General features: G+C 35.5%; 1 protein-coding gene and 1 long non-coding RNA gene across 3 annotated transcripts in view; one reads left to right on the plus strand and one right to left on the minus strand.

The window, feature by feature from the left end:
- LOC143669971 (uncharacterized) overlaps positions 1-17,967 on the plus strand; it is a 32,112-nt gene extending 14,145 nt beyond the window's left edge. The window contains exons 3-5 of the long non-coding RNA XR_013169169.1: positions 13,725-13,846; positions 14,601-14,835; positions 17,509-17,967. This is a non-coding gene — a long non-coding RNA (uncharacterized LOC143669971). The remainder of the gene's footprint in view (positions 1-13,724; positions 13,847-14,600; positions 14,836-17,508) is intronic.
- On the minus strand, positions 256-19,371 carry TLR3 (toll like receptor 3). Of its 2 annotated transcripts, XM_077144625.1 has the most exons (7): positions 19,210-19,370; positions 17,639-17,787; positions 16,026-16,130; positions 6,744-7,196; positions 5,064-5,255; positions 2,871-4,723; positions 256-2,634 (listed from the first exon to the last, which is right to left on the minus strand). In XM_077144625.1, the coding sequence occupies exons 3-7, from the start codon at positions 16,029-16,031 to the stop codon at positions 2,406-2,408; spliced, it is 2,733 nt and encodes a 910-aa protein (XP_077000740.1). In that variant the 5' UTR covers positions 16,032-16,130; positions 17,639-17,787; positions 19,210-19,370; the 3' UTR covers positions 256-2,405. The 2 variants fall into 2 exon arrangements, with proteins under 2 accessions (XP_077000740.1, XP_077000741.1); XM_077144626.1 differs by lacking the exon at positions 5,064-5,255 and having other exon boundaries at positions 19,210-19,371.
- Positions 19,372-24,870: the final 5,499 nt, after the last annotated feature.

Genomic DNA, 24,870 nt, shown 5'->3' on the forward strand with positions numbered 1-24,870 from the left:
GTTGGAGTGAACAGATGAAATGATGGCACCTGAGACTATTCAAACAAGCCAATTCACTTGTGGAAATGAAACAGGAGGCCAGACAAACATCCTTTCTACACACCCCTTATTTTGAACCCAGAGGAGAAAGACTTCTCCTGAGAACAATTATAAGGTCAGCCTGCAGAAGTGCAGGATATTGCTTCCTTTGTGGGTCAAACACAAGTCAAGGCTTACACCTTTTATTTGTTTTACTTATATTTGGCTAAACAGGTCAACTCTTGTCTATCCTAGAAACCTCTTAAGTATTATGAACCTTCTTTTATTACATTTGAACACTATTTAAATTGTAGCCATTTGCCCAAGTAAATGAGAATGGGAAAGCACAATTATTTCCTGCCTTGTTGAAAAATTGATGCTATATTCATAATTTGCTTATAAATGTTTTAATGAAGAGTTGAGAATATTGACAGGTAACATACAGAGCACGTTTAGAAAAGAAATAGTTGTGATTTTATTTTAAGATACCATAAGAAAACAGGAGTATTTCATCTAGAAAACAGATCTCAAAAAAAAAAAAAAAACCACTGTGAAAAAATGTCTCGTGTATTAGCGTGGCATATAATGTGAAACTGAAAATCAATCCTCTGTAAATTCATGCTGTTGGGAGATTGTAGATTTTTCCAGAACCAGTGGCAGAAGTTCTATACTAACAATACTAACAATTCCTAATATTACTGGAATTTAGTTCTGAGAATATCTATTTAAATCAAAGTTCCAAAATGTGACATCTCAAATGCTTCCTAAATTCAGTAGGCAAATGAGCACTCTAAATACAGAAATTAATTCAGGACTATAGTTTCATTTCTCCCTTATATTTGAATACCAGAATTATAAATATTGTTCATAGTTATTTTGTTTTTATTGTAAAGCAAAAATTATACTTTAAACAACAGTCTTTCTCAGAAAGGACTAGCTTACACATGGCATATTATATTATGGCACATGGCATATTATATTGTACCCTATAAACTGATGGAGGAAAAACTTTTCATGCAATTTAGGATCTCACAGCATTATGGAGGGGTTCAAAACTCTGGCAGCATCCCATTCTGAAAGTAGAAGAAAGCTCCATGATGAAAGGAGATGCTCATACCATACAGGGCAAATACAAAGCAAGTGAGATAATGTTAGGATTGGCTGACATTATGTTTCCATTTTGCTTAGTGGGGTCTTACAGAATGAGAAGCAGGTGGCTGCTTAGGAATGAGGAAGTTAGCTGGCCTAAGAACAAGGAAGTTAGTGGCATATGATTGAGGAGGTTAGCTGCTGATAACTGATGGGCAGTATTTAAATTTGGTTTTCTGGGCAAGCTGGGCATTTACAGGAAATAGAAATTAGATTAGGTGTTTGGTTTAGCTTACATAGAGTTTAGCCTGGGCACCTCCACACAGGGCCTACTAAATTTTATTAATCATCACTAATTTTACAGAAATATTTAAGAGATTGATCACCATCAAAATTTGAAGCACAGAACTAAAGAATCCCAGTGGGATCAGGTGATTTGGTCAACCCATCTCATGAGTCTGTGACCAGGAAAGGAAGATATTTTGTGTTGCAAAGCTGATCTTCCAATTAACCTTTAGAAAGCAAGTCTTTCTGCAATGCTTTTAAGAGAATTGTTTTTTCTAGCAATACCTGAAGCAGAAACCCAAATATCAAGAAAATACAAATATTTATTAAAATAATTATTCTACTAAGCTAAAAAAAAAAAGCATCACATATATTTTCTGCCCTCAAGTGTGCACATCAAAGGTATTTAAAATTTACCTAAATCAACTCTTGGATAGAAATCGCCAAAATAAAAACCTTTTCAATTGAAAAAAAAAATCCTTAATCAGGGCCACGGTGGCTTAGCAGGCAAGAATGCTTGCCTGCCATGTCAGAGGACCCGAGTTCATTTCCCAGTGCCTGCCCATGTAAAAAAAAAAAAAATCCTTAATGAATCTGTATTTTATTCTTTTTCAATTGACATAGAATTGTACCCTTTAAAACAATTACCTTTCATTCCAAGTGCATCAAAAGTGGAGAGCTAATTGTCACAAATCCTCACATAAATTTCACATTTCTTTAAATGAGGAATATTTAAAAAAAAATTTTAAGTTGTCAAAGTCCTGGATGCCCAATGTATATTCAGTTGCATAGGATAAACTTATGTGCTTACATGTTTATTAAGCATTAATCAAATTAAGCCAATTGGCAATGAGGGCCTGAAATAGGGAGATGGCTTTCCATAGAAGAGATATAATAGTGCTGTCTACCTATATATAAGAATAAACAGATTTCCATTATCGTCAAGTAAATTTGCCATGGAACTTTTTAAACTAGAAAAGCAACTCTTTTGCTAATTTAGTTTTCAAATAAATTTAATGTGCTGTATTCCTGGATCCTAGTGCTACTTGCAACTGATGATGAAAAGCATTTATCCTTTCTTTTTGAACTGGCCAGTTCAAGATGCACCGAGATTTAAACATTCCTCTTCGCAAACAGAGTGCGTGGTTCAATTTATAATCTGGAATCTCTTCAAGAAAGATCAGTATGATAGAATCCAGGTTTTGTTTAATAGCTTGCTGAACTGCGTGGTGCACCTTGAATCTAAGTAAAAAGAAAAAAAAGTATTAATCCATATACACTTTTCAACAGCCCTAAACTCTAAAAATCTAAAATTCCTTTTTAGAATTAAAATTTACTCTGTCAATTGAAAATCAAGTCATGCGCTTTCTTAATTTATCTTTATTTTATTATGAGTTAGTAGTAGTAATATGTCACTAATATTTGAAATTCCAGTGGGAAAACTAGTTCCTATATAAGGTTTCACAGTGTTCACTCACCTTTTGCATAATGGATCTTGTAATAGGTGCCGTGTTATGACAAAAATAATTTTTCTGCTCCTCCTGATGCTATTAACAATTGCTTCCAGTTCAAGGACACCTGCCTCAAAGTCCCTTTCTTCCAGACAAAATTTCAGAGACGGATCTTGTTCTTCTATCAGGACGAAGTGTTCCCAGACCCAATCTTTATTGTGGTGGGCATGAACCACGTAGGCTGCATATTCAAACTGCTCCGGCTGTCTCTCTATTTCTTTAAAACCAAGAACACGATTCACTGCAACATTCCAATAGAAAGATATCCTCCACCCCTCAAAATGGATGAGCAGGGCAAAGAAGGTAAAAATCAAGAGGATACTGGTGTTTATCATGAACAGTAGTTCAAAGGGGGCACTGTCTTTGCAGGGGGCAGTGTCAAAGAGCATCACTGGGAAACCACGATATTGAGGTGGGGTGTTACAGAGGTAATGATTGGAAAGCTCGACGATGTTTGTACGTGTCCCGTTAATCCAATTAACAAACCAGGCAATGCTTTCACACGTGCAGTCAAAGGGATTAAAGCGCATATCCAAATTAGTTAAGTTCTTGAACGCTGGTCCAAAAACATTCTTTTCGACTGATGTTATAAGATTCTTCTGAAGGTTCAAAGATTTTAGAGACAGCTGATTATCAAATAAAGATGGTGGAAGCACGTTTAGATTATTCAATCCTAAATCGATGCTCTTTAATTCAGATAAGTCCTTGTAAATCTCTGCTGGCATGTCGTCAAAGCCATTAGACTCTAAGTTAAGTATGTGGAGGCGAGAAAGACCCTTTAAAAAGAAGACAGGGCCACCAGGGTTTGAGTGTTTCCAGATCCGTGCTAAGTTGTTGTGCTGCAGATTCAGAATCTCAAGTTTCTCCAGACCTGCCAACATTTCATCATTTAGGTTAGCTATATTGTTGTTGCTGAGATCCAGAATTGTCAAGTTATGAAGGGGGCGGAAAGGTGAAGGGGAGATATCCAAATTTTTACAGGCCACCCTTCTCAGCAGTAGTCGTTGAAGGCTTGGAACCAGGGTGAACGAGTTACTAGTCAGATGTAGGTATTTGTTGTAGGAAAGATAGATTTCAATGATATTTTCCAGACCTCTCCACTCCTGGCCTGTGAGTTCTTGTCCAATTTCATTAAGACCAAGATCAAGTACCTTTAGGTGGCCCAACCAAGAAAAAGCGCCACCTTCTATTTTCGAGATTTTATTTCTGGTTAGATTCAGTACAAGTAAAGGAGAATGAGCGAGTGATGAAAATGTTTCATTTGTTAAGGTGCCCAGTCTTGTGAAGGAACTGGATAGACTTAGGTATTTCAGATTTGCCAATCCCGTGAACATATTGCGTTTTATGCCTGAAAAATGATTATCTTCCATGTTAAGGTACTCTAAACATTTTAGCCACTGAAAAGAAAAATCATCAATCTTGGGAACCGAAGCAAGGGAAATACTTTGTTTAATAAAAGATTGCTTCAAATTCAGGTATCTCACATTGAAAAGCCCATGAAAAGAGTGAGAAAATAAATGCTCTATATTATTATACTCCAGAATGAAATATTCCAAATATGGGAGCCAAGTAAAGGAACCATTCGCAATCATATTTAAACTGTTATAGGAAAGATCAAGCATGGTGAGATTTGTCTGCTTTAGCCCAATGAAAGTCGTATTGCTTGTCTTGTACAGATGGGTGTTGCTCAGAGACAGAGTCTGAATGCTGGTATATGATAATTCCAAACAAAGCTTCTCAGTGAGATCAGGACCCAGTTGGGCATTGTTCAAAGAGAGGCCATATAATTTTCCAATTGCACGAAAACACCCTGGAGAGAACTAAAGGGGGTAAAAGAGAAAGTTAATAAATGCAACATAACAGACTATATGACCCTTGAAAACCTCACATACAATTCTTTACTCAATCTCCCTTCTTTACATTGCTTCTGCTGGCCCATGACATTTCTTTCCATTCCTGGCATGTGATGGGATAGGGGATTTTAACCCACTTCTGTCTGGCTCAGAACCCTAGCTCCTAATCACTGCCAGTGCTCCTTTCCTCATAAGGATGACTCCAGCAACAATAAATGTGAAGGATTTCTAGTAGAAATGACAAAGGTGACACAAGGACTTCCCCCACTTAAAAGTAGAACACAGGACAACTTTACCCATTGCTTACCTCTTTAATTTGATTTGATGATAATTCTAAATTTTTTAAAGATGTATTGCCAAGGAAATCAAGTTCTTCATATGCTAAGGCATAAATTTTATTATGTGATAATAGAAGCTCTTGGAGATTTTCCAGTTGGAGCTGTGTTCCTAATCTTGTAGATGATAGACTATTGTGAGATAGATCTAATTTGATTAAATTCTGAGAGGAGAAAAATGATATGTATATGTTAAAGTCTTACCGCTGAAAACAGTTCCTGCAAATGTACATAAATCTTTAGAAATATCCTGCAGCAAAAAGTCACCTCTCTATTATTCTGTAGAAACTGACAGTAGGAGTAATAAGTAATCTTCATTGTTATAGAAATACCATTGTTGCAAGATCTTGTGTCTTACTTCAAGAATAAGAGGACTTAAGCTTATTTACTTATGCTATAATGAATATCCACCATAAACATTTACTTATTTATAATTAGCATTTATTTTTGAGGTAAGGAATGTCGATGTGGCTTAGTCAACACATAGTGTCAAGAATTAGCCTTGAAACAATAAGAAAAAAGAAGAAAAATAATTTCCATTTAAAAACAGGAAAACTCTGCCATCATGCAATTCTAAAGAAAAAAAATTTTATTGAGAAAGACTCCTATTGCCCTGTAAATTTTGGATCCCAGCTAGTAAAGATCATACATTTTTGTTTGTTTTATCAGTGCCATGGGATGGTTTATCAATTTGTGCTACATTTGAACATGTAAATTTTAATCTCCAGTAAAAGTTAAGGAAAAGTTGATAACTGTTACAGCAAAATCTTAAGTAATTCTTATTTTAAAAAAACAAAACTTTTATTTACATTTTTAAAAGAAAACTAACATTTTGCCAACAGTTTCTCTAATTAAACTGTGAGGACTCTGTGTCCAAAGACATTTTGTCTACATGAGAATCTAAGAATTTTAAATTAATAGCAAAGTATTTTATAAATGTTTTGAAGTTCTTTTATTTTGTACATTATTCTTGGCATCTTGGGATCAAGAAGTGCTCAATTTTTAACAAGGCCATAAAATGAAGAAAAGACACAGACTTGAAAATGGTTTTGGTTAGAAAATAATTATATAGGGTTTTGAGGAAAGCACATGCATTTCTATGATTTAAAATCCAAGCAAAGTAAAAAAAAAAATCCAAACAAAGTGCTGAAAAGGACAACATTAGCCACTGGAAAAGTGATAATGTGAGAGGGCTTTTAAGACAAGAGTAAGTCATTTTTAGCTGAATAATTCGCATTATCATTGGATCAATTTGCTAACTTTATTTGAACTCAATATTTAGGAATTACCAGGATTCTTGAATCTTTTTGTATGACTTTAGGTAATCAGTAGCACTAAAAGCTTACTTCCCATGCCCCTAAAGAGACATTCTGATCATGACCTTTATCTCTTGTATTCATTTCAGTTCTATTTGTAATGTTGGGAAGCAAGACAGGCAGATTCCTTTAACATTTAGGCTGAAACTGATTTAGATTATATTTTCTCTTTTGAAAATATTTTCAATCAAAATAACAACATGTGTGTGGTTGTTTTCCAGTTTTCTTATTCTTTACTTTTAATTTAGATACTGAATCTAAAAATAGATAAGTTGGAAACATAAGATTTGATGGCATCTTTCCTTTCATTTATGGAAATGCACATTTTCATCTTACCTTCAGGTCTTTAAAGGGATTATTTTGAATTTTATGGATTGAGTTGGACATTAGATGGAGTTCCGTCAAGCTCGAGCAGAAAATAAAGGTTTTGTCAGAAAGTTGAGATAGCTCATTGTGTTGGAGGTTCAAAACTTTCAACAAAGGGAGGTTTTGGCACAATTCTGGCTCCAGTTTTGAGATGGAGTTGAATCCTCCATCCAAGGTGGTAAGTTGGTTGTATCTAGTCAAATTGGCAGCTGGTAATCTTCTGAGTTGGTTATGGGTAAGGTTCAACACTGTTACATTTACTGGGAGGTCGTCAGGTACTTGAGTCAACTTCAAATGGCTGCAGTTAGCTACTTGGTGCCTAACAGTGCATTTGTTGGCAGAGGATGTACACAGCATCCAAAAGGGCAACAGTCTCCAAAACAGGTTGATATGATAATACAAACTCTGTTCCATGATTCTGTCCTGTAAAAGAAACATTAAAAAGTGATGGAGGGGAAAGGAGTGGTGTGACAGTGGCTCAGCAGCAGAGCTCTTGCCTGCCATGTCGGAGACATGTAAAAAAAGTATCCATATATTCATTTCTTAGTGCCTGCCCATGCAAAAAAAAGTAATGGAGGGAGGGCAAACGCAGTTCCGTGGTAGAATTCTCACCTGCCATACAGGAGACCTCGGTTCAATTCCTGGCCCAAGCATTTCCCTAAGACAAACAAGCAAACAAAGAAAGAAAACAACAAGCAAAAATGGTATTGCAATAATGGGATACTCACATGGAAAAAGAATGAAATGTGATCCCTGCCATGCAGCATACAAAAAAAAAGTTAAGAAAAAAAAAAACATTAATAGCACATGCTTTTATAAAGCAGTATAGTCCTTATAAAACATATAGCCAAAATATGAATCTTTTATGCTCTTTTTACTCATACTTTTTATACTATAAAAGTTTATATTGTAAAGGTAATATAGCAAATGGAAATAATTCAAACAGCACAAAAGTGTAAAAAAAGATGTAACATACCAACTCTCTCTTCATCCTTCAACTTCCACGCCAGTTGAGATTTTGCAAGGAAACCTCTCTTTTTGACCATTTCCATTTTTAATTCTCATGGCCACCTCTATAACTATAAATAATATGCTTGTGCTTCCATTTCTTAATTTAAACATTTCATTTAACCTAAGCATTAACTTTTTATTTTAAAGGTAAAGATCTTAATTGTAGTATAGCCTCATCCTCTGTTTACTTTTGTTACTTTTAATTTTAATTAATCTATTATTACACTTATAATGTTAATGACCACACCTGAAGCTCTATTCTTTTTTGTTATAATTATCTTTAGTTTTTATTTTTTTGCATATTTTTAATTGAAGAAAACAGACAATATACTTAGAACCACCAAAAATGGATACCTTAGTATAATAACCATAAGCATATTTAAATAAAGTATCCATATATTCATTGTAAAGTTGTAAGTTTCATAAACCAATTTAAAATTAAGACAAGGTAAAAATCTACATATTTGCATAGCAAAGTTCTTAAATTTTAAGTATTAAAAACTAATTTAGATATAATTTGATCAGCTGTCAAAATGTGAGTGCTCTCAAAATATCAGGTAGAAAGTTATTGCACTATCTGCATTGCTATAATAATAACTTATGTTGCTATATATTTTCCTTATTTCAGGAAAATATGAAGATACAAATATTTTTTACAATTAACAAATGGAAATCTTAACCATATAAAAATGGATATCTTAGTTAGCTTATCCATAGGCGTACTTAAAAAATATCTAAGTAATCATCATAAAGCCTGTTTGTACAATGTTTCATAAACCAATTTAAAATTAAAACAAGGAAGGAAAAAAAATCTATGAATACAGATATCAGAGTTCCTTGAAATCTAAATATTAAACAGTATCTTAAAAACCATTTGATTAACTATCAAAACTGTGGGTGTTCTCAAAATATCAAATAAAAAATTATTAAAAATATCAACTTTGCTATAGGAGTGGGAACCTGTATTCTTGATTTACCAACTTTTATGCAGAATCTCATGACCCCCCCCACCTGTGATAAAAGAAACAGAAACCCTATACTCTCCTCCACATTTCTTCCAGCTTTATATTAAATTCTGTCAGCTACAACATTGTATGCCATCATCATAGTACAAAATGTTGGTATCTGACCCAGAAAGTATGATGATGTCTGGCATGCCTAGTTGAGATTCATCTGGAAAATTCAAAGTCAAATAGCCTTACAGTTTTATGATTATGTAAATATTCACTATAGAATCATTAAGACATAGGGAAGCACAGTGATTACGAGCACAGACCTGGAATTACACCACCTGTGCTCTGACTCAGCCGGCCACTGCGCAGCCTTTGGCAGCTGATTTTCTTAGTTCTTGTTTCTTCACCTTTACAATAAAGAGAATTAAAAGCGTTCTTGCATGGGCTGTTGTGAAGACCAAAGGAGGGAAACTATGCAATACCCTTATACTACATGACACAAAGCAACATTAAATGTTATTCCTATTATTATTAATCAGTATAATATTTCCATGGTGTATAAATGAATAATTATCACTGTTTCCTAGTCATTTATATTTTTATTTGATAAAGACAATCTATGCAAAGTAAAGACATATATGATGAGACATTCACAGCTAACTGCTACACAAGGAGGCAATCACAGATAGAGTCCAACATGTGAAATAATTGGAATTCAAAGAAATTCATGGATCACTAAAAAGATTCTAGAAACTTCTCATTAACTCAGTCTTGGGGAGTTGGGAGCTGCAGCCCAGATCTGGGGCTGCCTCTCCAAGTTAGAAAGCAACAGCATCTTCCTTGAACAACTACAAGTGATCTTCATAGAAGGTAGTCAGATTCCTTCAAAACTGCTGCTTTTTCATTTCAATTTAAAGAATGAAAAAAAGCCCTACATTATGAGTATCAGTGGGTCACTTTAACCTATTGCTTGGTCTAAAGATTGAAATTGGTAAGTTTAAGCATTTACTAGCACATCATTCTCAAAATCCAAAGGCCTCTAGCATCTTTAATAAAAATCTTCTATATAATGTATCAACTAAAAATGCTTATGAAACATTGGCAGAAACTACTTTGGGTTTTGCATGAGCAATGCTTACAAATTAAACATAATTATATTTGGTGGCTTAAATGGGTGATTTGAGGAGCCTTAAGTAACAATCATAACTTTGCATACACTTACAAAGGTCTTAATTTATGGAAGTTTCTAAAGAACAAATAATGCCCACAAATAAAGAATGAGCACAGTTGAGTGCAGTGAGGGAAGAAGAAGATACAATCTTGTGCCTCTAAGCAGATGACCTTTGAATATGGAAGGCAATACAAATTCTTCTCCCTTACCCTAAATCAGTTTTTAAGAACTATTCTAGTTCAATGTGCTGCCTGTTTGTACCACAACTTTCTCAAAGTCTATCCTTGCCCTTTTTCATTCCTGTTGAAAGGTGAACTACATATGGCTCCATTTCCATAACACCCAGATGATCCAGATTTTTTATTAAACTCTTTGTTGTATGGCCAACTTGGATGGGTGTGCCCATTACTGGCTACTTGGTTATATTCATGGAATCCATTTCACAGCACTCTCAAGTTTATGACATTATTTTATGGATTCCAGAATCTCTTTGAAATCTTTTATTTTGGGTGGAATACCTCTTTGAGTAGTTTGTATTTCCAACTAATTTAGGAAGATATCTTTCTAAGTTCTTGTATGTTTTTCCTCCAATCTATTTTCACATGGTTCTAATATGTAGGTAATTTGAGGTTCAAAATAATTTTTATGGAAATCTCTTAAAAGCATTGTTCCATTGTCTTCTTGTCTCTACTGTTGCTAAAAAGAAGTCTGACACCAATCTGATTTTTTTTTCTTCATAGACAACCTTCCTTTTCTCTTTTGGAAATTTCAGTATCTTTGCTTTTCCCTTGGTAATATAAAATCTCACAAGGATATTTTTAGCTGTCTTTCTCTTAAAATCTAAGGACAATTAATATTAATTTTTATATTTTTAGAGTTTTTTTTTTGTTTTTTTTTTTGTTTTTATCAAGGACACAATGTGTGAAGAAGGGCTTCTGTATCAGAATAAGTTGAAGGCGAGAACATACCCAGGGCCCACTAACGCCATACTTCTCTTGGCCGTTCTGAACTTCCACCAACAGCCCCAACTCACTTGTTTTAGGAATTTCTGCATATAATTAAAATAGGCCTCCTTTTTCCTCCTCCTCCACTTCCTCCTCCCAAGGGCTGAGCTGACCGACCGGTACTTCCTTTTCGCTGGATTATACATTTGAGTCTTCTTAGGGAGTCTTAGGCTATCGAAATAAATTACACGGTGAGGGCACAATCCTTACACCTCTGGCTCAGAACATTGGTACAAGCACGCCCAGGTCCCGAAAGAAGTTTTATAGGGAGGGTCGGACAACAGCCTTTCCTAATAAAATCAGTGACTGTACCTGCAGGATGCGAAGGTGCTCAGAACCCTTAAGAGATATAAGGCGTGAAGTCTAAAGCTCACTTACGCAGGTTTGAAAGGAGCACAAGGCAACTCAGTTCAAGTGTTCTTCTGCTCTTTCTCAGGTGAAAAAGAAAGCAGCCACTGTGATGTAATGACAATCAGTTTACTAGGCAACATTCATCTCAGAAGTTATGCTTTCTTTTTTTTTTATTAATTAAAAAAATTAACTAACCCAACATTTAGAAATCATTCCATTCTACATATGCAATCAGTAATTCTTAATATCATCACATAGATGTATGATCATCATTTCTTAGTACATAGAGTTTCTTTTTCTATTATCACTTGGAAAATTTGCATACAGTGAAACGCACAAATCCTAAGTGTACTTCTGGGTATTGACAAATGTATACGCCCGACTAACCCATACACCAAAGGGACACCTCAGTCCCTTCCCAGTTAATTATCACCCTCACCTTACAGGGGCAGCTACTGCTATGACTTTTTTCCACTAAAGATTATTTCTGTGTGTATTATAACCTTATATAAGTGAAATCATATAATATTGACTTTTTAATATAAGGCTTCTTTCACTTAGCCTAATATTTTTTAAATTCACCCATATTACATATTTCAGGGGTTTGCTCCTTTATTTTTAATTGAATGATATTCCAGTGTGTGAATATACCATATCTTATTTATCCATGCTCATGCTACTAGTACTTCAGTTGTGTGAAATATTTTTATATTATGAACAAAGTTACCACAGACATTCCTGCTCATGCTTTTTTAATGGATTTATATATTTAATTTGTTTGGGGTAAATATCTAGGATTGAAATTGCTAAACCACTCAGTAGGTATATTGTTGTATAAGAAATCATCAGTTCTTTTGGCGAAGTGTTGTACTATTTTATACTCTCACCAACATCTTTGTCAACATTTGGTTCTAGAATTCTTTTCATTTTGAGTCATTCTGATGAGTGAGGAGTAACATCTCACTGTGATTTTAATTTGCATTTCCCAGATGACCAATTATATTTAGCAATTTTCATGTGACTATTGGCCATTTTTATATCTTCCCTTGCATGTTCAAATCTTTTGTTCATTCATTAATTAGATTGTCTTATTCCTATAGTGATTTAGGAACTTTTTCTATATCTGGGTATCAGTCCTTTGTCAGACTGGTATTTTGGAATACGTTTTCCCAGTTTGTGGGTTGCTTATTCATTTTCTTAATGATGTCATCTTAATTTTGATGAAGTCAATTCATCATTTTTTTAAATTTCTTTTAATATTGCTTTCTGTGTCCTGAGAAACTTTTCCTGTTCTGAAGTTACTTAGTTTTTTTTAAATATTTTTGGCTTTTCTGTTAAGGTTATGATGTATCTTAAATTAATTTTTGCATATGGTGTGAAGTAGAAGTCAAAGTTCATTGTTTCCACAGGTATATCCAGTTATTTGGATCATTTTTTTGAAATGACTTTTCTTTCCCCATTGGATTGCTTCTGTGTCTTTTTTGAAAACTAAATGTTTTAGTGGGAGTCTATTTATGAACTCTCTATTCTCTTCCACTGAAATATTTATTTTTATGCCAATACCATACTGTCTTGATTACTGCAGCTTTATAATCATTCATGAAGTCAGCGTTGCAAATCCTTCTTTTACAAGATTGCTTTTTCCATTCTACTGATGGGCATAACCTGAAATAATTTTGCTTATTATTTACTTATTAATTACCCTCCTTACCAGAATGTAAAACTATGAGAAGAGAGACCGTGGCTGGTTTATTCATCAATGATTGTTTTCATTGTGTCTCTGTGGCTAGAACTCTACCTGGAATATAGCTGATACTCAACAAATAGATGAATAGCTTTCCATGGGCAGTTAATCAGCTTGAGAAAACCTCTCTTAATTCCACATTTAACCTCAGTTTCTTTCTTTCTTTCTTTTTTTTTTTTTGCAAGAGCAGGCACCAGGAATCGAACCTGGGTCTCCAGCAGCATGGCAGGCGAGAACTCTGCCTGAACCCCAGTTTCATTTTTGGTGGAATGTGAACCCAATGTGTTACTCATTGAATGATCATATACCTAGTTTCCCTGCTTTCAAGTGACTTTCAGATATTTCTAAAATCACATTCATTCTCAAAGTATAAAGATACATTCTAGGTATTTTCCTCGAATATATTTCAACTATTACCCTGGAATTACCCACGTTTTGCCATAAGACCTAAAATTCATCATATAAAGAAAATTCCAGATAGTTTTAGAGAACAGCATCATCTTAGATGATTAATTCTAGGAAAATGGGACTAGTTGAATATTTTAGAATTATCCTAATATGCTTTAAAAACAGTGGTTTCACTTATACTCTAGTCTAATTCTCAGAAACAGGGAAAAAATCAGCTTCCATAAATTAACATTCTCATCACCATCTTTACTGCTTTTACAAAACTGGTGCGAAATATTTTTATTCACACATTATTTTCGTTTCCATAAGGAAGTTAGAACATCTTAACACGGGCCAGCTTGGATGCAGATGACACCACCCTGCTCGGATTATGTGAATGTAAATTGTTCTACATCCAGCTGCCATCTTCTGAAAGAAGCAGCAGAGAAGAGGTATGTATAGAGAGTAGAAAAACCTGATAGGGAACTGAGCTTTGAATGCCTGGAAGACAGTGTCTGAAAACTGGAAGCCCTGTGGTTACTTTTGTTCAATATTTGAATTTGCCCAGCTATCAGCAAGATTGGGGGCTTTGGACCAGCCCAAACTGAGTTCGGTCATAGAAAATAAAATTGGGCCTATTGAATTTAGATCTTAATAGGTACACATCAGCTATATGTAAAAAAAAAATGACAATTTCTTCATATTCTGCTTATTGCGCATCATGATGCATTGGAGAGACTCCTAAGGTATTCTAGATATTTCTCTCAACTATATTGCAACTATTATCCTGGAATTACCAAATTGCTCAACAGGAACCTTGCAGCCTGTGGAGCTGGAAATGACCGGCTCTACAAATTAGGGGCAAGCTCCCTCCACTGAGATTCTCTGGGTTTCCCACATTGTCCTTGTTAGAGTGTGATCCTTGGGGAGGACAAGAGCCAGGAGGTTCCCGTGTTGCCTCTTGCCCTATTGTGAACTCTTTTTTTTTTTTACATGGGCAGGAACCCGGGTCCTCTGGCATGGGAGGCAAGCGTCCTTGCCTGCTGAGCCACCGTGGCCCGCCCCCTACTGTGAACTCTTGCTTTCCTTTTTTCTGTACCCTACGGCTTCCTACCTCCATTTACCCATTCACAGATCCAGTCCCTACAGCATCACTTCTCCTTTTCTAGGTGATATTTAACTCCTCTTTCTCTGATTGGACTACAGAAAGAGACCAGAATTATTGAGAAGGACTGATCTATTCATAAGAAGTATCTCAGAAAGGACTGAAGACATTTCCCAGATCTGAAGACACACTTCATCAGATGGAAAAAGGCTTCCAAGTGCAAGGCAGGAAATGTGACAAAAGGAAAAGAAATCTTATGAAATTTCGGAGTTGTGAGCATTCACAGAAAATTACTAAAAACTTCCAAAGAGAACATAAAATCAGTTACTTCCAAAGGTAAGTGACTCTAATTGGTATAAAACTTCTCATTAACCTCACAAACTACTAGAAAACTATGGCATTAGGCTTCCAAAACATTCCAGGGAATTATTTTGAATCTTACATTTCATATCCAGCTAGACAATTAAAAAATGAGGGAAAAGGTATTTTAGATATGCAAGAATTCACTAAGTATACTAACCAGGCAATTAGAATGAAAAAAAATATTCTAGCAGCTACTTCAGTAAAACAGATAAAGTACAAGTAAGAGGATGAAATGAGAGTGAAGAAAACGTTGCAGTTGAATGAGACCTTACAGAAACAAAGAAAGCTGAAAAGATATGGAAAATAGATTTGCTAAAGGTGCATAGGATTACATTTTTTAAACAAAAGAGAGACAATATTGCCTTGTTGTTAGGATATGGGCTCTGGAGCCAGAATCCCTGGGTTATGGCTTGGTTTGTAAACTTCTCAACATTTTTTTCTATATTCATACAGATATACCTCTATGCAGACACATCAACACATATCATGTTGTGAAACTGGGAATCTACTTCCTGAAACTTTAGTATTACCCAAGTCTGGATCCATTTTTACCTGAGTAACCCACAATTTTAATGTCCGGATGTTAAACTAATTTCTGGATTTTTGGAACATCCAAACATTTTCTATTTTTCTTTCTCTATTTTCCTTATCAGGCCAAGGAAAGTTGTCTACCTAACTCCCAAGAACACTTGAAGTGTTCTCCTGCTTTTTAAACACATTCCCATAAAATGCCAGCTCCTGTTTCTCTCCCTCCAACAAAACTGAGAAAATGAGATAATCCTTTTACACTCATAGGGTATCATAACTTTAAAGCAAAGGCGTGATTTTTTTTTTAATACCATTGCAAAATTTTCCCCATTACTTCCCTAATGTACTTCTCCAGGTACACAACTCTGCAAAGGAGACATCTTTTAAATTATTGTGTAATATGTTTTCTCATGTTAATTATAAATGTTTGCTATTACTTGTACTCTGTTTTGATACAGTTAGCTCCTCACCTACCTCATCTCCCTTTTTTTTCCATAGTCTTTTCTATATGATCCTGACAAGAGTTCAAGCAGCAGATAAAGCACCAGAAAGACCAAAGAATGCTAAAACCCAAATGCTTTTTATTTATACCGAGCATAGCAAATATGATCCTAGTAAGAATTTAAAATATATACCTTCATTTATTCTGATGATAGCTGGCTTTTCCTTTTTCATTAATCCAAATCCAGACGTTTTCATCAGGGAAGTGGGGCAAACTTGCTGCAATCTTGAAAGTGAAACTAAAGTTAAAAAAAAAAAAAAGAAAACCTTTTATATTTGTTGCATCTTAAGGAAGGCAAAGAAAAAAAAAACCATGATCTCAGCAGGAGGGGTTTAAATAGCTTTTTAAGTGTCTTGTTTTGTCTTCTTAGGCTAAAACTCTCCTGAATTTCATTGAAAGGGTCACAGATTAAGAATAGGGAAAATGGAAAGGGTGGGGCCTTGCCACTTGGTCTGGGAGGGGAGCACTGGAGGTTAATGAATATTTAAAGAGAATGAATTCCTTTATATTTTTACCAAAGATTACCTCAAAGCTGTCAGAATTGAGCAATGTGTGGTCGAGGGGACAGAAAACAGCCACCACACAGCGCAATTTAGTTAAAATACTTTCACAACTCTTGCTTTAATTCTTTTGCCACCCTGTACGACAAGTGAAGCAGAAATTCACCTTTGATTAAAGAAGAGACCATGTTTCCCAGATGAGAAAGAGTTGGCCATACTGAAGCCAAGAATGGCAAATCCAAACTCAAGCTACTCTACTTTCCACAATCAGAGCCTGTTAGGGAACAAGTAGGTATGTCCAGAGAAAGTCCAGATTCACTAACTATTGACTTCTCAGTTACCTTTGCTGACTCCTCTTTACTTAAAGGAATATACTTGTCAAGAAGTGAACTCATATTTTTGCATTATGCTAAAATATGATATAACTATACTGTTATATAGTAAAATATAATAATTCAGAGAAACTCTAGAGATCACCTAGTCCAACTCCCTTGTTTTAGAAATGAGGAAAATGAAGATTAGAGATGTGAGTAATTTGCTTAAGGACATACCACAAGTTGCTACGGTGCTTCTTCATACAAGCAAGTAGGGTAATAAAACAGCCTAGGACAGGTGAAATATATCACTAGCTTATCTTGATTGCAGAACCACGAGAAAAGACATCAATTTGTATCATGGTGTAAAAGCTTATGTCTTGGGCAGTTCAAGGGTAGCTCAGTGGTAGAATTTTTGCCCGCCATGCGGTAGATCGAGGTTCGATTCTGGGACCATGCACCTCCCCCAACTACACCAAAAAAAGAAAAAAACAAAAAAAAACACCAAAAACATGTCTTCTCCTGGGCCTTGAGCTGGTTCTCTGTGGTTATTGGGTTCATGTAATTTGCATGATTTAATTTGCATGATTAAATGCAAAATATTTTAAGTCCTGAGTAATCGATTGCCCCCACCCCATATCTACTCATTGGGATATGCAGTAACACATCACCGTTATTCAAAAGGTTTCTTCTCTGTAGCTTCTTGAGAGCAAACATGATGTGGTCTTTGTATGAACTTTGCATCCACCCTTCTTAAGGTAGACTGTTACTCGGGTCTGTGGAAAACCAAGTTTCTCCTCAGTTTCAGACTCTTCAATGGTCTTCTCCCACATTGACTCTGGCCTTGGCCTTATGACTACCATTAACTAGTGGCATATTAGCAAATAGGAATCAACTAGAGGCTTAATCACCACCTGCACATTGGAACTTACCATTTTGGACCAGCAGCTCCCGGGATGCTTCTTTTCAGAACCTACTTGCCAAGTGGTGGCCACCAAGTAAGGAAGCAGATTTTCCAGTCTCAGCTGAGCCATCTCAGTGGATGCCACAAGAAGCAGAGAGAAACAGAGCTGATCAAGCCCTGCCATGATTCCAGAAGAGAGAGTGAATAAATGATTACTGTTTTAAAGCGCAAAAATTGGGAGTGGTATGTTTTTCAGCATTAGTTGATGAAGATACATTCCCTTCATAATCCTTCCTACCCATCTCTTATGCCTCACAACTCCTTGCTCACATGAGATTTTCCATAATGTTGGTTGAACTAATGAGTGGTCTTAAATACATAATTTCTCGATGGACCGTCTCATAATGATCAGATTGGGCTTAATACCAATTCACATCCACATTCCTTAATTAGTTCTCAAGTCTTGCTAGCTTCTAAACAGTATGCAGGATGGTTTCTCCCCACCAGACATGGCTTAAAAATGCTTTAATTCATTTCGTTAGTATGGTGGTAGGTGTCACAGAATAAAAGGCCATTTTTTCCTTTTCAATATGTTAGTGATATGTGTTCATAAATGTAAAATAACAAATCCAGTATTTTCTGGTACTTTGTAGTATAATTGATCAGCCAGTCTCCAAATAAAGGTGAAGCTGCCTTATTCCAAGGAGAACTGATTCTATAGAATTCTAGAAGTCTAAGTTCCTTAAATTTGGTAAATGTATTAAAACATCTAATAAGTTTTCTCCTTCAACCTGAAGGGGGTACATTTTCAAGAGAATTAATTGAGATAACAGATGTAAAGTGACTGGGAGAAGGTCTTGAGGGAAAAAAAATGAAGTGGCTAGAAGTAATAAGCAAGTAATAGTTAGGAATTTATCCATTTACATTTTTATTAAACTATGGACACTGTTCTTCTATGCCTGCTCCTAATAATAATTCTTAATAAACTAATTATTGGTTTTAAAGAATAATTACAGCTATTTTAATCTTTGGCCAATAATTTTCTGAAGATCAAGGATAAATTATAACCACTAGGAAGAAATCTAGTCATTTCATTATAAGATTTATAAGGGAATGCAATCTCCTATATGGATTAATTTAGACATAAAGATTGCATCTTTGCAGCTTCTGACCACATATATTGAATGTTGAAATTGTGGGGAAAACACCCCTCATTGTATTCATTCAAAAAGACAGATTAGTATTGAACAACACAGTAATTATAAGTGTCAGATTCTGTGAGGGCCAAATAAAGAACTATGCTAAGCAATGCTTACACTTGTGCCAACACTGAATATCCAACTATAGATGAGCTCCTGCATATATAAAGAATCAACATCATGCATAGGTTTAATTTGGAAAGGCTCTGGAAGAATTTAAGAAGTAAACCTTTATTAATGGAAACAAAGAGATTGGAGCAACCAATCTTCCCTGTGTCAGTAGAAAGCCACAGCAAAAAAAAATAGCCACAGCTATTCCTTTTAATCATTGAAAGTTCTCACAGGTATTTAATGAGGTGGACATATTATTGACTAAGATAAATAGTTAAATTTCACTCACAGCATCAGATGGACTGTTACCATGAGCTCTACTCACTGGTCTTCCTTCACAGTCAACATTCAGCAAAGACAAGGTCTTGATCTGCATCCTCTGAAATTCTAGATGTTTCTGGTTCTTTTTGAACTCTTTTGGTAATGTAAAAGTATAGTTCCTCTTACCAGTGTCACTTCCATTTCTGCTCATTGAGCTTCTAGTAGCTTGTGCCAGGCACAATCAGACACGCAACTCAGCAAGAACTTCTAACGCGAGAGGAAGTAACACTGTTCCTCCAGCACTTTCACTCATGTCTGCTCACAGGATTGAACTTGAACTTCCCTCTGAAAAAGAAATCAACATTGCCACCCTGAGCTTCTGATTTAAACTGAACGTAAAAAAGAAAGTTATGATTTTGTAAGGTCATTGAAAAATGGTGTTACCTTTCAGTCTCTTATAAACCTGTGAAGTGAGTTGGTGAACAATTTACTCTTTCTTGACAATCTCATGATATGGCTCAGGGTTCTTCAAAGTTGATATCCTGAATTTGATATCTTTTATTAAAATAAAATTCTAAACCCAAGATTTCCTCTCATCCTACATTTTTAACACTCTAAGTAAATTTGAATAAACCAGTGTCTACCTGGGCATCCCATGAATGAAGCATAAATGTCAGACTGAATCGTAAAGTAATTGTCCTTAAACATTGAAAGAACTTAAAAGTATCTAAGGCAGCTAATAAGTTACCATAATTATATGGAACGGTCCTTGGTGAGAGTTAATGATTTTGCAAATTGATACCTGCTTTATAATATGTATTTTTTTAGAATATGACTTTTGCATCGACAAGGAGAATTTTTTTTTAAAAGCCCAGAGTTGGAAAGGATGGACAGTTGAGTTGCTCTTGAACATACTCACTTCTCACTTTTCACCTAAGAATTTTTATCTGTATCATAAGATAATCTTATAATAAGAATATGAGAACTGCTCCTTAAAAAATGAGAAGGAAAAGTGGAAGGAGGGCAGTGCACCAGTGGCTCAGTGGCAGAGTTCTCACCTGCTGTGCCAGAGACCCGGGTTCGAATCCGAGAGCCTGCTTATGTAAAAAAAAAAAAATAATGTGGAAGGAAAGAGAGGAGAGGGAAGCTTATTATCATAAAGATTTGGGGATAAAATAGATAACCTAATAAAAATCAGAATAGTCCAGTATTGAATTTATACCTGTTTAAAAGGCTATCTTTTTCTTTACTTATCTAGGAAGAGGTCTATGTAAGGATTGAATATGCACTTTATCATCAGAGGAAAGGGTAACGTTTCTTTTTCTTTAAGTTTAACTATCTGTGTCATTTGCCCAACTTCCTGGTGGGTTTTCAAAAGTTTTTATTATGCATTTGGAAGAACATTTTGGCATATTATGGAAAATAGACTTGAACCATGCGCTGTTTAATTTGCTTGGTATGTTGCTTGCCTTTTTTTTTTTTTGTATGCTCTATGGTGGGGTCACGTTTCATTATTTTTTTCCATGTGAGTATTCCGTTATTGCAGCACCATTTGTTGAATGTTTGTTTGTTTTGTTTGCTTGTTTGTTATGTTTTTTGGGGTGCAGGCCATGGGCCGGAACTGAACTGGATCTCCCACATGGCAGGCGAGAATTCTACCACTGAGCTACCCTGGTACCCGCTGTCTGTTTTTTCACGTGATGATTTTAACTATAAAAATTTCATCAAATGACGGTACTGCAATCTAGGAGTGGTAACCAGAGAATACTGATGCTAGCAGAATTGAGGTCACATTTTCAGAAGTTTTAAGGTGTAGCCTTAGAATGTCCTTGTTACTTACACGAATTTAGAAATTCATCACTTTGCAGAATATCATGTTTCACTTTCTGCAATAACATTTGTTGCAGGAAAATGTTAATGTTCTGGCGATAAAAGTAGGTCCCTTTCTGTTATAAGACTCCTAACAACTGAGAGAGCCAGATGTGGTAACGGAAATAACATGAACTTTGGAGCTAAGCAAACCTAGATTCAGGTCCTGACTCCATCTTTACCAGCTTTGTGACTTTTGGCAAATGGCTTTAATTCTCTGAGCATCAATTTTCTTCTCTGTCAGTTGGAGACAATGTATCCACCTCTCAGAATTGCTGTGAGGATTAGGGTAATATAAATTAAATGTTTGGCACATAGAATGTGCTCAATCAATATAGCCATCATTATCATTATAATAAATCAAGCCATTCTTGTAAGAAAACTCAATAGGCAGTACCTTTGAATTTTTGACAATCCAAGCAAACAAATCAGTTGTACACAATGGCTTGTTGGCACGTGAAAAAGAATTGTATCAGATTAACAGTGTAGAGTCTCCCAAGGAGTAAGCACAGGTGCAGTCTAGATCTGTGAAATCACCACCTGGTGACTCTCGGATATGGCTACAACCGGGTGCCAGTATTTCTAGAACCCACTCCCAGCCATCCCCTAGAAGAGGAGGTTGGTGAAAACAATATTACCGACATAGGTTTAACTTGACCATTTTAAGAAAGTTAAGAAAATGCATGTTTTCACAATAAGGGTATGTTTTTAGCATTGTGAGAATTATTGTTCAATTATCATCACAAAAGGCATACCCACTGGCTATTGGGGATTCTCCTATCTCCTGGTTTGTCCAATACTGCCTCCCTCTAATTTCTCCTGTGCAGATCCTGATGCTATACGGCTGTTGGTGGCTTGTCCCCTCTCTCTGGGGTTTTGAAGTTCATGGGGACACTTTGCCAACTAACTTCGATGTTTGGAATTTTGGTTTTGTTATCTCAGTTGCTCTGTCTACTACTAATGTGGTGATTCAGGGGAATTCTATGACCATCTGCCATGACAAATTTTCAGTCCAGAATTTTATTTAGTACTTAATATTAGTTTCAAATATCGAAGATATGTAGAAAGAGATTTAAAAACAGGAAAAATATTTCTGGAATAAAAAATCGTAATTTGAAACTCTATACCAAAAAGTCCTGTATACCTGGGAATATTGACCCAGAACAATTAAAACCAAGACTTACTCTGGCAAAATTACTGTATTTTAAGGACAAGGAGAAAACCCCTTGTTATCAAGTGAAAAAGCACACGTAGCTTTTAAGAAAAAGAAAATTAGATCATCATCAGACTTTCAACAGTAATGTTTTGCACCCAAGAAAATAAAGTATTTTAAAAACACTCAAGAAAAGAAAATGTTTAAGTCAAAGATTTTCTTATCCATCAAAACTATCAAATATAAAAGATGCAAACTGTGATCATCATGCAATAATGTAAGGAATATCATTCATGTGACCCCTTCCTTAGGAATCTACTACAGAATGAGCTTCTGACAATCATGATGATTTAGCAACATAAGGACTAATAATGAACATGAAACATACAGTTATCACAGAAAGAAACCATTTACTGTTAAAAAGGAAAGAATACAGTCTGCAATGATTATACGCTCTGACAGTATAGGTATAGTACAGATTTAAAAATAGGGTCATAATAGAAATTACATATGTAAACTTTTTTTTTCTTTTTCTGGACATGAGCAAGCACCGGAAATTGAACCCGGGTCTCTGGCATCACAGGAAAGAACTCTGCCACTGAGCCACCATGGCCCACCCTATGTAAACATTTTTAACAACTAATAATGACAGCATTAGCACTGTTATTTTGAGATCGCATGTCCTGTTATAATTATAGGATAAAAGGATATAAGCAATTATTGGATGTTCTAGCCAATATTCTGTCATCTCTTTTGTCCTTAAAAATTAGCATCTTGTTGTACAAGAAAGAAGATCCACTTATAACATGGAAGATTTAAGAAACATATGTAATCTCCAACATGGATTGGGGATATTAGCATAAATTCTGCCTGGAAACAATGACAATCCAGAATTAATTAGGAAAAAACCCAGACTGTGGTTTTGATATATTATTTCCCACTAAAAGAAACCGAGGTTCTAAGAAAAATTCCGGGCCTTGGCCAGGAAATGTATGAGATAAGCATAGGATATCTTACCATTTTTATAGCAAGGAAACTATCATAGGATCATGAAATGTATGTGGAAACCCTTTGTGTCATCATATTTTACCCACTAAAGAAAGAAAAATTGCTTCCTTTACTTCCTACCCTGATAGTTGTGGTTTAACTTAATTGCTTAGTGAGGGTAGATCAGGGCTGTAGGTGTCAGAATGTCATATTCCCTTAACCTAAAGAGCAAATAAAAAATGTGCTAAATATTTATTCGAAGAAAATATCTCATGCTTTTTTTAAGCAAAACTTTTCTTCATATCTTTATGTAATTTTTATATTAGCGTACCACAAACAGAACCATGAATGAAAGTTTCTGTGTGCATCCATTAATGAGTTCTGGAAAAGTGCATCAACTTCCAAGAGTTATAAAAATGAAGTTGTTTGATATGCATATATTCAGTTACCTCCAGTGTCTCCATTTACCCTTGTCTCTCTCTCAACTCATTCAGATCATTTAGCAATTTTGAGTTCAAACGGCCTCTTTTCCCCAAATTCTTATTTCCTCTCAAGATACGGATATGTTCCCAGGTCGCTTTACACTTTATTCGGTACAGAAAACAACCTGTAGGAAATCTATAAGAAATTTGTGTGTTTGCAATACTGGTGATGGCCGAAATCGTCCATTCCATATGTATTTTTTAAATGTAATCCCTGCGTTCCCCATAGTTTTGTTGGAAATGTATATTCTCCATCTCAAACTGCTAATTTGTAACTTAACTTTAGTGGTGCAATATACCTCAAAGTTGGACAACTCCCATGTTCAATTTTGGGGGCATTAGTTGTTCCAGATTCCACCCCCAGATGGAAGCCTATAATAATCTACAAGTGAAAAGTAGGTGCTAATGATAATTAAGATCTTCTTTCAAAGTGCAATTTTCAGATAGAAAGACAAAAATAAGTGTTATCATGTGTGCAAATTTATTTAAATGCATTGAATAATTACTCCTCAGGAGCTGTAAATAGCTATTTCTAGTCCCAGTACCATCCTCTGCCTATCAGGAAAGCAGAGAGTCTGGAAACAGGATGGAGCAAGGGAGAAAGGTTTCCTGGCATCTCACACATAACTCCACCTCACCCCCCACATTTAGTTTCCCCAGAATCTCTAGGCTGGCAGTCAGGACTGACACCAACTAGTAATAGAGAAGACTTTCACCTTATTAGTACAAAGAAACGCTTGAATCTTAAGTGTATGATTTGATGAATGTAGATAAATGCATATGTCGGTGCAATTCAACCCCCTATCAAGATATAGAACATTAGTCTCAACCCAGAAACTTCCCTCTTACCCCTTTCCAGTTAGTCTCTGCCCTACACCCCTCTGCCAATGCCAATTGTTCTGATTTCTTTTCACCATATGTGTGTTTTCTCCTGTTCTGTAATTGCAAAGAGATGGAATTGTGCGTTATATGGTTTCTTTCACTTAGCATGTTTCTAAAATTCATCTCGTTAATCTGTGTATCAGTATGTTTTTGTTTCCTTGGCTGCTTCAGGCAAATACCATGTAAAAGGATGGCTTTTAAACAATGGGAATTTAATGGCTCGCAGTTTTGAGGTTAGGAAAAAAAGTCCAAGGTAATGCTTGGACTTTTTGCTGAAAGCATTCAACAAGGTAATGCTTTCTCCCTGAAGATTGCA

The sequence above is a fragment of the Tamandua tetradactyla genome, chromosome 26 (assembly GCF_023851605.1).
Source record: "Tamandua tetradactyla isolate mTamTet1 chromosome 26, mTamTet1.pri, whole genome shotgun sequence".
Lineage (NCBI taxonomy): Eukaryota > Metazoa > Chordata > Mammalia > Pilosa > Myrmecophagidae > Tamandua > Tamandua tetradactyla.